The sequence below is a fragment of the Pungitius pungitius genome, chromosome 18 (genome assembly GCF_949316345.1).
Source record: "Pungitius pungitius chromosome 18, fPunPun2.1, whole genome shotgun sequence".
Classification (NCBI taxonomy): domain Eukaryota; kingdom Metazoa; phylum Chordata; class Actinopteri; order Perciformes; family Gasterosteidae; genus Pungitius; species Pungitius pungitius.
Genome location: NC_084917.1, coordinates 9,718,408 through 9,732,066, shown reverse-complemented (window position 1 = coordinate 9,732,066; position 13,659 = coordinate 9,718,408). Strand labels below are relative to the sequence as shown.

General features: G+C 40.6%; 1 protein-coding gene across 2 annotated transcripts; it reads right to left on the bottom strand.

The window, feature by feature from the left end:
- Positions 1 to 464: 464 nt before the first annotated feature.
- On the bottom strand, positions 465 to 3,507 carry LOC119227010 (syntaxin-2-like). Of its 2 annotated transcripts, none has more exons than XM_037485454.2 (9): positions 3,430 to 3,507; positions 2,976 to 3,047; positions 2,799 to 2,898; positions 2,139 to 2,213; positions 1,685 to 1,758; positions 1,433 to 1,541; positions 1,057 to 1,130; positions 775 to 912; positions 465 to 681 (listed from the first exon to the last, which is right to left on the bottom strand). In XM_037485454.2, the coding sequence occupies exons 2-9, from the start codon at positions 3,027 to 3,029 to the stop codon at positions 529 to 531; spliced, it is 777 nt and encodes a 258-aa protein (XP_037341351.1). In that variant the 5' UTR covers positions 3,030 to 3,047; positions 3,430 to 3,507; the 3' UTR covers positions 465 to 528. The 2 variants fall into 2 exon arrangements, with proteins under 2 accessions (XP_037341351.1, XP_062414868.1); XM_062558884.1 differs by having other exon boundaries at positions 2,976 to 3,044; positions 3,430 to 3,456.
- Between the last annotated feature and the right edge of the window lie 10,152 nt (positions 3,508 to 13,659).

Below are 13,659 nucleotides of genomic sequence, written 5' to 3'. Positions count from 1 at the left end.
ACAACGACATTGGTTAAACACTCAGGATGAGAGAAAAACACAGAGTTTAGGCAGGACTGCAGTGAGGAGAGAAGTTGAGTGACCCTGGTTTACAGTTCTATGGGATGTTGTCAGGCCACCTGCTGGCCACTACGTAGAACACCGGCTGACCGCCAGTGGACGGATGAACAAATCCATCCAGGAGGCTTTGTCTAAAACTCTAGCTGGGGTTGAGTTTGTGTGTGTTTTTTGTATCATCGTAATGCAATGGCGTCTCCAAAGAGTCTCCAACCATTGTTAAAAAGGTCAACTCATATATTTTTCTTTTGACGGCACACAGGGCGTAGCGCCTTTTCACCTTCAAGTTGACACACACCATCTTTTTAACAGCTCAAGTTCAGACAGGCACAGCAACAACAACCTGATGAAAGGCGTGGCTCGGCTGTGGAGCAGGAAACGTTTGGTGCAGTCAATGTTCAAACATATTTAGGAGTTCAGTCAAGGCCTTACATCCGAGGCGTCTTGATCGGTAGCACTTTCAGAAAAGGTTTACCTCTTGAAAGGCCTGAAGAAGCTCGGCAGAGATGCTATCTTGTACGGATTCTTCTTGTACGTGATGGCTTCACAGGTTTGTGCTTTGGACGCGTCGACGTACTCTGCAGCACTCGTCACATTCTTCTCTATATTGTTGATCAAGTCCCCCTGATGGAAGAACAACATTATTAACACCAGTCGGGATCGCCCTTTGTCTCCGGCACATTCCTTAGAATAGTCATGGATATTTTCAATATTTACCTGAGTCTCCAACAGCAAGGCGGTGTCGGCGAATATGTCGTGCAGCTCTTTGATGCTGGACTCGAGGCGGATGATGTCCTGGTGCCGTGATTCAATCTCACTCAGAGCCTGGCTCGAGATCAGAGCGCCAGAGTTCATCTGCGACAGGAAAAGTACACCAGTTTTTTGTAATAATCATCCTCCGTTTAGCCTGGTGTTACATTTAAAAATTCAAAAGCTACATTAGATTTTACTGGCTATTGCATTACAGAATCGGCCCGAATGGAAGGAAATTCCACTTACATCAGATATGAAGATGGAAAGATTGTCACGGTGCAGCATCTCCTCCATCTCTTCATCCGTTGTCACTTTATCCACTGTAATGGTAACAATACGGGGCGAGGTGAAGAGTGGTCTTTTCGGTGAAGTTACAGGTTAATTGTTTGTTTTTTTCATGTTCACCACAAGACAGCCACATTATATCCCAGCCCCTCTCTCCTGCTACACCAATATTACTACTCCTACATAATTTTATCTCTGACTCTCCGAGGAGCTGTTACAATAGACACACCCTCACCAACTGTAACTGGTGCATGATACAAAGTCCATTTTGAGTGAGGGGGGGGTCGGGGAAGGGCAGCACTCGTGTTCAGGTGTCATTTATTTTTTGGCAACTCACCAATCTCCAGCTGTCTCTGGATCTGCGCTTTGCATTTCTCTCGGAAGGAGATTTGCGCCGTGTGGTGGCCCCGGAGGACTTCGGCAAAGCACCGAGTGAGGTCGGAGTGCTGGGGGTAAAGCGGGTACACGGAAACACGTAACCGGTTTATCAATGGGGGGAAAATAGAATACCAGTTATCATGGCAGATTTGTGCTAGGTGCCTAAAGATGGAAGTTTTATTTGAAACAGGAAATAAAAGTGCCTTCAGACCTGGTTCTTCTGAATACGCTGAACTACTGAGGCTCTGTGACTGTCTTCATCCACAGCGAGGTTGGCCTGCATTGCTGGAAGCACACATTCCATACAAAAATAAGCAGAGTGCCTGTTTAAAACTGATATTCAAACTCGAACACGCTGTTCATAACCCTGCGAGTGCAATTGAAGAATACAATGCTGTTTGTACAAGCTGTTATAATGCTTCTGTATCGTCCGGGCTTTGTTAATGTGAGATGGACGGTGCTCTTGCTGATGGCCTGCAGAGTGGAGTCCAGCATCATTCCTTTTATAAGCATTTGCAAGTCAAATTCCGTGTCATGAACAATGCGGTCCACAATTTGAGGAAGAGGGATGTGCTGCACAGCACTTCCTCATTCTCTCCAACATTAAAGACAGCTTGCACCAAGCTTAATCCAAAGATTAGGAATAAAAAAACAGCTCCACTTACATTTTAACCGGGCTCGGACCAAGTTGGCGTTTCCCTTGATCTCCTTGTTTATCAGCTCCACTTTGTCTTTTTTTTCTATGAACAAAATATCAGCAAATACATTGAAGGAATCATTTCAGCATTTAAATGTGGTTTGTTTTATGCACTCATTTTCTGAGCCGCTTACTTTAAAATGCACATTGTCAGCCCAAAATGTTTTTGTTCATTATGCATCAATTTGTAATATTCTGATAATGGCAACTTTGTCAACATCATGTGAATACTTTTGCTTCAGAACGATGCAGGTCCATCTCATTTAAATTGAAATCAACAATCCCAATCAACATATTCCAATAACACGCAGTGTAGTGACCAGAGCATCTGCAGCCAAGTTTTAACTTGTATTCATACTGTCTATTCTTCTCCTAAAATAACATTGGTGCATGGTGTAAGAGCATGTTAATTACGCAGATATATCTACAAAAACATTCCATCACAGCCCTAAATGTCCTAAATATGATCCATTTTTTTTCCATATGGCATGACTCCTCTATACAAACAGGCTCAGGTGCGTTGGTCAAAGGCGGTTTTGCCTTTTGTGTGTGCAGTGTGTGCGTGTTGCTGTGTTTGTTTGTGTAATGAGCCTTGGAGGAAGGGTAGATCCCTGAGATCTCTACTTACTCTTGTCTGGGTTGGGAGTGGAAAGGATGGCGGCCTGTAGTCCCTTCACCTTTTCTGCTTGGCAGGAGATGTTGTCGATGAGGCTTCTCACCTCCCCCACCTGTGCAAACAGACTCTCTACATTGGGCTTCTGGATATGACAGAATAAACAGCCGATGAAACCAGACCAAAGTTTACCGTTTTGAAGAAATCCTCCATGTTAAATGTGCTCTCTGTTGTAGCATCTGCCATGTCATCCTGCTGCTGCTGCTGGCCAAAGAGAGGGAACTCATTAAGACAGCCACCTGTTGCCCCATATATACACAGCGGTATATACACACACCCACACACATGTGTGTGTATATATATATATATGTACATATATATATATATATATATATATATATATATATATATACACACATGTATATATATATATATATATATATATATATATATATGGCTTCCTACGCTGCCTACGTAAACAACAATAGTTGGACGCAACGTTAACAGACATTATAAAGTCTTCATTCTCCCCGAACACTGTTGTTAAATACTTCCCTTAGCGACAAACAGCGGTCGCATATTCTCCATTATTTCATTTTAGTTTCGGTAACGTTATTCGCGGTAAGGTGGAGACCTTTCGCTTTACCTGCAGCGTGTCCTCCGGGCTGCGGAGCGCACCTGAGAAACAGACAAAGTGCGCTGCACGCAGGCGCGTTAACGTACAAAAACAGCAGACAAAGAGCCCGTCCCCCGGCGGTGTGTTCAGGGACCAGCTGGAAAGTCAAATAACTGAGACGTCTCTTCGTTGGAGAAGTTGTTGAGGCGTCAAAAGGTTCAAAGGTCATTGCACGAGTAAATGTGGAACGAAAACGGTACTCAAGGGAAACTTTAGCAAAACAAAGTACCATGTTTGATGCCATTACAGTAGTTTGATGAAAACATGATAAAGTTATATTTAGACTAATAACTCATTGGTGGCCTTCCGCTTAGAACAATTCCACCATGTTCAAATTTCCCCTTGTGCGCGAGGTCACACATTAATGCAACAACATTACCAGCTATGTTTGCATGGTAAACTACCACTAGGTTATATGATCTTGACAATGACGAATGTTAGCATAATTATATTAGTAACAAAATGAAGAAAAAAAACCTATCAAAATGTCAAAATGGAGTGTATGTGGGTTTATTTGTATACCACTAGCTTTGGGATGAGCATTACTGGGTCTGGGTATTTTTCCTTGACAAATAAATAGATACATTAAGTAAAGGGTTGTGGGATTTTTTTGGACAATTTCCATTGATATCTTTTCACAACTTTTTTCAACACATTGTATGAAGTTCATGTTCTCTGTGTCGTAGTCTAAATTCTCTATAAATTCTAAACAACAACGACCTCTGCTTGAATAGGCTACGTGACAGGATCAGCCCCAGGTCTCTTTCTCTTCTGTTTACATAATGGTAAGCCTCCAAGCTAACAGTCCCCACTAACCTGCTGTTGCAGTTTGCACAGGTGCAGCTTAATAGCCTCGTAGATATCTGCGTCTCATGACAAATGATGTGGCCTACATGTAATGTAGAGTAGGAAATGCTTGTTATAGATAAATCCTATTTCCTGAAGCATGAGGATAGGCTGTCACTGCAGTCGCTTTCGACTCCAAGCTGCAGTTACGGGTTGAATTGGTCAATAAATCCAACTTTTTTCCAGGCCTGATACATTACATTACTCTAAAAGCTCTGGATTTAGAAGAAAGTCTGTCACCACTTTACAAATAAAAAGCAAGCAGCTGTCACAATGTGTTTTATTTTGTTGTTTCTTGCCTCTCGTGTCCCTGGGTTAACTTCACTTCCTCTTCTGTGAGTGTGATTACCTGCCGTGTCCCTGACAGACCATTCCAACCATGATGGACTCAGCGGACTTATTTCCTACAGACCGGTTCTGGGGAACCCACCTGGCCCTGGTCGGTCCCGGCAACCATCCAGACGTCAGAACCCACTGGGACCGGCTGCTACGGCTGGCTGCTAGGCTACAAGCCACTGATCTCCAGATGGCTTCCTGGCCAAAGCTATGTATACATGTATGTATACATATGTATGTATGTATGTATGTATGTATGTATGTATGTATGTATGTATGTATGTATGTATGTATGTATGTATGTATGTATGTGCTTGGAGATGAGAGGATCACAGCATCTGCCAAGTTGGATAAAGAATCTACCTAGAAATGAATAACCGATCCTTCAGAGACTTACAACCTGGCCTTCTCACATGAGTGACACAAGCAGCCAGATGCTCCCGCCTCCACAACAAAGTGCTAGTTTTCATGAATATAATGTATAACCAAGCAACCAGTTGGTGTGCGGTATAATACTATCTTCCATAATTTTACCAGGTGCCATGAGCTAAGCAATCCTTGTCTAGACATCTTTTACAGAAAACCTTATGGGATAGATCATTTTCAAAACAAAAGCACTGGTTTCTAATTCTGAAGCCTGAAGGTTACAGTTATCAAAGCATGGCAGGGTGCCTTTCTCAATGTCTTAATGTAAAATTAGACACAAGTATTTCAACACAAATCAAGCCTTAGCTATATGTGTCTACTATAAAATAGATGGTCTTTCTGAACTTTCAATTGCATAAACCCTTGAGGAGAGTTCAAAGAACAACAGATATCGGCGTTTTGTAAACTTCAGACGGGGCATGAATACATTTAATTATCATGGAAAACCACCTGGCATCTCAGGGGGACTTCTATGCTTACCTTCACACCAGTTTTATACATGTTTTATTCATTTAGGACAGACCAGGAAACATGTATTTTTGTAAACAACATAACCCCTCTGGTATCTCTTGGATTTAATCATATACAAAGTATATCCTAATCCTATTTTGCTGCATGTTGTCCTTCTCACCACTAGAGGTAGCTTCAAGATTAGATATTGCAAAGAGTGCTTTTTCTCTTTTCTCTGGATATAAAGACATATGTTGAAAATTGATCCCTGAGCCTCGTGGGATTCCATTTAGTTAGAGTTACAAAGATAATGATGGACAACTAATATAGGCAACAGACATATGTTATGTCATTTTAACAGGCAAAGAAGGTCTGGACCCGCTCGCACCAAATTGGTTCACTCATTGGTTTCTGAGTCAGCAACGGAAATCATATTTGTCATCCTGATGCTGTGTAACAACACATGTTACAAGGTTTTATACCCTTCATATACAAATATCTAAAACAAACATATGATAAATAAGGGAGCCTCCAAGGGGATTTTTTTTCTTGGTTGGCCACTAAACATGAATACCATACATTATACTGTCCCTGGACAGGCTGTACCTGCACTGCTCCACATTGCTAATTCTGCTGTTTTGGTCCTCCAGGCAATAATGAGGTGGTAAATTACTAATTAACATTTTGTCTTGTCCAAAACACAGACCTGCCAGGTCTCACTGGTACCAGGAACGAGTACTTAGTTTACATAATTCAAGATAATGATGATAGTCCTAAACTTGACTCAGGAGCTTGGTTTCTTTTGTTAAATTGTGAAGATAAGTTTCTAAACACCGATTTGACGATCAAATGTAAGACTTTACAAGCCCATAATACTTTGTTACAATGTACTATCAACAAATTTTATCTTTTTTTTTAAAAGACAATTTAACAATTAGATAAAAGCAATAGAAAACAAATATCTGGATATCCGATATGAGCCTCAAAGGAAACTGTACCCATGAACTTGACGAATATGATGACATGATCTCCAGGTGCAGTATTATAGGCCAACACTCTGTCTTGTTAACAGTTTCCAATGTAAATCAATAATATATGCTTGCTGGCAGGCTCAGCAGTGCTTAGCAGTGATTTCATGGACTGGTACACCCAAGAGTAGGCAGGCAGCTGGGGAGCAGTTTTGCCTCATCACTGATGATGAGTCACTGGGGAAACAGCTGGAGGGTGAGAGTCCAGCTGTGACATGCTTCAAGCCACCTCTCTTTGTAATCTTACCAAAGCATAGATGATTAAAAAAAAATCTAAAGGTTCACACTGGATTAAATATATTGGAAGTGCAAAACTGTAGTGTCTTGTTAAATTAGCAATCTGTAATAAGGGGATCGAATAGCACAACCTGCACCAAGGCTTTACTTCAAATAGTTCCATAAAATAAATCAGGGACGTCAGGAGTAATCCAGGGTTGCTTTGATAAGGTGGTTCAATGTACACTTTGTTTATTTTATCCACCAAATCTCCCTCACTTATTGACTTCCTATATTTCCCTAACAGACCTCCAGTATTTTCCAACTTGCCCAAACCAAGGAGTAACAGTTTCCAGTGGAAATAAAGCATGTCATGATCCTCAGCATGACCTTTTACAGCTGCCATGCATTATTGATGCAGAAGTAGATACATCCGTTTCCTTTGTGATGGATTCTTCTGTGTGATCCTGAAATGTCAGGGAACAAAAAAAAGACATAAAACAATTTCCTTTGTCAATTTTACTCTGGAATAAAACTATGTGCTGTATTCCTAAACCAATATATAACTGAAAAGGTACTAACAATGTCATTCCCTCCTTTTGTATTATCAACATCAGACGCAATCCTGGAACGAGAATGTGTAACTGTTTCTGTGTGTGTCCGTGTGTGTGTGTCTAGGGGGGGGGGGGGGGGGGGAGGGGGGAGTGCAGCTGCGTTCTGGATCTGCACAAAGATAATGGAGAATGCTCCATGATCAAAATGAGAATGTATCTATTGCGTGAAATTTGGATGACTGCAGATGAGTTGCAAAAATGGCTACCTTGTGATAGATTTAATGCTAAGTGCATTTTAATTATCAGCCACCAACAAAGCTCTCTTTGGTTGCTGTTAATGGTTAAGAGATACACCATTGGGAGTACTTCAGTGTAGCACAACACTTCATTAACTTCTGTCACTCTCATAATTATGTGTTTTGTGGATTAAATTGCGAGCACCATTGGGCACATGATCACTGACATGTGGACAATTGAGGTTATTGACACATAGGCGGAAAACCCACATGCAAGAGTGAAGTTTTGGATCCTACATAGTTGAAATAACAGTGACTCCAGTTTAATCTCTTTCCTTTAGGCCAGATCAACTCACAGAGATTTCCTTCAACAACTGTGACATTATTCTCCTTCTCTTTCCAGGTTTTCTTACCATTCTTTCCACCGTAAACAGCAGTCCTCTGATTTAAATAAATCATTGCTACAATGTTCTCAGCTTCGAAAAAGGAAATCAGAATACGTCCTTACTTTTACTAATTCCCAATGTTTGTGACCTCCTGCACCAACGAGCAACCCAAGAAATAGGCACAGCAAAGGCTAAGGTCTAGTCATTACTCATTTCTTGTCACGGTCTAGGTCTAGATAGATAGAGGTCTAGATAGTACGTCTAGATTGCAAAAGCAAGGCCGTCCAACAAGGTTTCTAGATTCACTTTATCAGAACGTGATTTCACTGTGAATATTAGTCGAGCTACAAATTAAATGATAAAATCCACCCTGTAATAAATAGATGACTTAGGTCGGCTGGACTACGACAACTATTGTCACTAATGTAATAATCATGTATGACATTCATTGGGCTACTACTGAGGAATGAGTCAATATTTGTATAGAGAAATGCACCAAAGGCAATATGGGTCCCCCAGTTTTATTATCTTTCATAAATAGCTGCCATACCATTTATGTATATAGTTCATGATTTAATCTTGATGAAAATATGAAGATATTTTTGTGTTTTATTTTTATGTTCAAGGGGGATGATTAATTGACTCTCCATAGGATAGCTTTACTAGTATTCAATACTGACTGACATTGACAACGTAGCTTCACAGTAGCGGGACCTCATCGACTCCTTGAAGCATCACTGATCCCGTCCATGTCAGCACTGGAAGGGAAGTTAAAAAAAAACGTGAAATGGATGAGGCCATCACTCAACATGGTCATTCAATGAGCACAAATACAAAATTGGTATGAGGGGGAAAAAGAGGGAAGTATTTCAACTCTAGATGGCAGTCTTGCATAAAAACTCTTCTGACATGTCAAATATGTTTTAAAGTGTAGCAAAGCTGAGGCTTAACCAAGGCTAATTACTGCAATTGGAAGTGTTTACTTTCGTTATGTGACGCTGATTGAAACAGAGGTCCCCCCCCCCCCCTCCGAAACTCCATCAGCCTCTAATTGTCTTCAGGCTCTGAATCACAATCTGAGCTTTCTGTGCGATGTTAAACAAGCAGGTTCAGGTCTCACGTGGTAGCACCTTGGCACTAAAGTACAGCCAAAGTCATACTTTCATGACCTCGGAGGGATGAGAAGCTGATTTTGGTTTCCATCAATCTCTCAGCCTTTTTTCCCTTTAGGTAAGGATTATGCTGTAATATTGCCCTGTGATTGTAATCCATATCTAGCTCCCCTTCCCTTTTGGCTCAGGAGCTTTTAAAATGAAATAAGGTCCGTCACTGTATAACGTTGGGTGTTGGCTGTGAGCAAGTCCATAATAAAATAAGTTAAACAATGATAGAAATTCTTTATAATAAACAATTTGAGAAAAAAATAATGGGATAGATCACATTTTAATACTAAATAAATAATACGTTATGTTGTTTGTGACCTTGCTACGTAATTACAAGTTGAACAATGAAACACCAATGCTAGTGACACTATGAGCTAAATGCTAACAGCATGCTAATATGCTCACAATAACCATGCTAGTTTTCTAGTAGTAGTAATATTTACCAAGTTTACCATCTCATTTTAGCACCCTAACCCTAACACATTACATTCCCTGACACACTAGCACAAAACACAAAGTCAGGCGACAAACAGCATTACTTATATTAGTTCTGAAGAGAGTATGAATGTCTCAATGCAATTGACAAAACATTTCAAAGTTTCCAGCTCATATGCTGCTTGAAGGAAAGTCAACAGTCATCATCAATGTCTTTGTGATAACAGAGTCTGGAAAAAATAGATGTCTGTACAAAATATTTATCAATCTGTTGGGGAGATGTTGAAAAATGTAACTCTGACCCAACTACAGATGTGGAAAGAAAGTTTAAAATGAGTGAAATAAAGAAACAAATAATACAACTTTTTTGCGCTAAAATAGCTTATTAGTTAGTTCTCAATCAGTCGGCCATCTTCAAAGCGCGCTAACGCCTCATGCAACGTCGCAGGGTGGCAGTTTCAATCCTAGCTAGCATCGGCGAGACGGGGTACACTCTCCAACGGTCGCCAATCAACCGCAGAGAGAAACAACCATCCACACACCTGCGGGCGATTTAGAGTCACCAATTAACCTAATCCCCAGAGCATGTGTTTGGACTGTGGGAGGAAGCAGGAGAACCAGGAGAGCACCCACGCAGACACGGGGAGAACATGCAGAGAGAAAGGCCGCTGGGTGCAATGGAACCCAGGACCTATTTGCTGTGAGTGGTTAGTTAGTGTGCTCCAATAGGGATACATATGCAACAAGTTAACATTGGATGATGTATTTCCCTTTTAATGCCTCTCGAAGGAAATAGAAAACATACTAAATGTCTTCTTTGAGTTAAGATCCCCAGTGACCCTGTTGATTTTGATTGATTGCAATGGTTTTGCTGTTTTTTCCTGCAACGTTATCGCTGTTAAATGATTTCTGCTCACCCGTTCACCTGTCTCGCTTCTTTTTGTTATTGTGCCTGTAGCAAAATAACAAAGGCAGAAAGAAAAAAAAATGGACTACGGGAATTAATTTAGTGGAGGAAGGGACAGTGAGGCAGAACATGCAGTATTTTGCTGAGTCCTTTTAAAACGACACAGCTGAGGGAGTGCAGAAGAATCTCTCTGAAATGTGTCATTGTTTTCCAGATGTGGTCCTCCTGCGTTTGTCATTCTTCACCCCACATGTCCTGTTGATAAGTGGTACAGGGACACAAAGAATGGCAAGTAAAAATTGAGTAGGATAATACTTTTTTTTGCATTTTAACGCACCCGAACATGCAGTTCCTAGAGTAAAAAGAACAACGTTTAATTTTAATACTTTTGGTATGCAGCGGAGCAAACTACTAAAAGTGGACTAATTAAATTGGAGTCTATGAGAAGATGTTTCTACTTCTCGCTTGAGTTTATTACCTCAGTAAAAATGCGTTAAAGGTGACAATTGCTTGTTTAAAATAAAAATAAAAACAATAAAAAAAAATCTGCCTGAAGCAGTTGATTGACAGTAGTTATAGTTGCAGTTGTTACCTTACATTACAACATTATTAGATTATTATTTAAATACAAATTATCCTCCTAACATCAACCATGTGGTGATTCAATGCTGATAAGAAACTTATTTATGAAAGTAATGTTTAATGTTTTTGCCAAAACGCAGACTTCTTTTTAGGGTGAATTGGTTGTTTATATCCTCACATTCTCTATCTGTCAGTACGGGGGGTGCGTGGGCAAAGAGGGAGGACTCAGACGCGGAGTATGCGGAAAAAACAAGGACTTTAATAGTCAAAAACAAAACCACTCCAACCAAAAAAGGGGGAGAAGGAGGAGAAAGCAAAAACAGCCAAAAACACAGGGACCTGGACTTGAAAATACCAACGGACATGACACGACATGACACGACATGACACGACACGACACGACATGTAATGACGCCACACAAGACAAGACGGCAGACAATCACAGGGGAAGACAGGACAAGGCAGGAAGTGAAGTTACCCAGGAACACAAGAGACATGAAACTAAAAAATAAAACAAGACAAGAACTCAAACCGTGACACTATCTAGAGAATTCTGAGAGACTGAATGTAAAAAAAACAACAACATTGCACATTGTGAATGTGACAGCGATTAAAGAACTATGTGTAAGCCCCATTTGGGTGCACAAAGCATTGGAAAAGCAATTAACTTGTGAGGCAACACCACAGGGGAGTGAAGTGACATCCGCCTGAACCTAAAACTTAAAAACTTTTTTGGACCATGTAACCGTTACTTCATTATCTTTAATCAGATTTAAAACAGATAGATGAACACTTTGCATGTGAGGGTCCCGAGACAGAGGATGCAATATGCCGTACAATGCCTTCTGAGGCAAATTAGGGATTTGAGATTTGGGGTTTCAAAATTAATTTTAATTTATTGAACTGACAAACAACGAAAACATTTGCAACCTTGAATTTAATTATACAGTACTGTAAATCTGCAGCAAGAGAAAAGGTTGTGGGAGAAAAATGTAAAAAAGGAGAAGCTGCAAGCTAAAAACAAAAAGGTTTTGTAATCAAGGGTGTACTTATTCCATTTCCATTTCACCTGCAAAATGTCTAATGGTTCACACAAGCAAATTTTTGAGTAACATGCAACTTGTAATGTTTATTCATACAGAGGGTTTTTTATTCTCGTGCTCCAAAGCAAATGCTGCTTTGCTTGTGTTCTTCTTACATATTAAGAAGCTTTAGGGAGCAGATACACTGGATTTTAGTTATAAAACGTTGTCTTTGATGGAGCGGTTAAACATCTAACCTTTAATATTTCTAAAAAAGAATTCAACCCTGCCAGAGTCTTTGCTAACTTTGAGAAACCAGCACCATGGATTTACAAGGCTTTGACAAACCTAGTTTGCTTCTAGTTTCTCTCTCTGAGTCTGAGAAAATGTCAACAAAATTCAAATAAAGACGGTTAAGGGAGAGACGGTTAACTGCCCTCATTGGATTAGCAGATTCAATAATATATTGAATTTGATGAATTCCACTTACACTACGATACAGTTGATATGCAATCAGAGTGTAATCAGTCAATAAAATGAATATCCACCTAATACGCAACATCATGCCACATGGTTTTGGTGCCCTTGGTGGGCATTGTTGTTTAACACAATACTGCTTTGTAACCTACACGGATGGTTAACACCATTCAGTTGTGCCAATGACGGGGGCCGTTATTAGACGTAGTTCTGAAATTCCTTTTGGTAAATCGAATTGGGCACCGACGCCCTCGGCCGTAACTAACGGCCTCCAAAAGCAGCGAGACAGAAGAGGGGTCACACAAGGAGAAACAAGCACAGGCTGTTATTGCAGCACTGGGGGGAGACGTCAGTCAGCTGCAGTAACGTTCATTGAAGGATTATACAGTATGCCTGAGTACACACAGGCACGTGTACAGTCACAGCCGTCTGCACACACACACACACACACACATCAGATCACTCAGGAGGATAGATCCTGACAAGCATATCTTTAGCCTCTTAACTCTCCAGAACTCTGCTAATAACTGGAAAGGAATACTTGATTGGAAAATAACTAACCCAAACTTGTTCAAATTGCATGAACCCCTTGAGATATCAAAAAGGGAGAATTTAAAATTTCCTCCAGCTAAAGGTTTTATTATGTATTATTTAAAGAGAGACCTGGAAATACTTTGGCAGCATTGGCCTCTCTGACTTGCCAGTACATGTCTGTTGAGTCAAGTGTGAGATGGGTGATGAGTCAGGATGGATGGGCCAAAACAACAACGCAATGACGACTTATTTTAGGCTCTTTTTGCCCAATGTCGCCATTTGATAAAAGCCAAATACAGCAGGAACTAAAAGAGAGAACTACACATACACACGACATGCGCTCCATCTGTTCAAAACGTTTTCAGCCATTTAGAGGAGACTGAGGTATGCTTTTGTGTCTTCACGTCTTGAAGTGGACACGTGGTAGTTGGTTCTGACGTTGCCCGAGAAATGTCTTCAAAACCACAGTGACTAGAGGATCTCTCCAGGCACCACAATGAGATGCCGTACAGCCACGACCTCCTTCCTTCTGTAACAAGTGCAAAGGGAAATCAATATTTGAATGTGGAACAGAGCAAGGCTCGTCTAATGAGAGGGTGGAA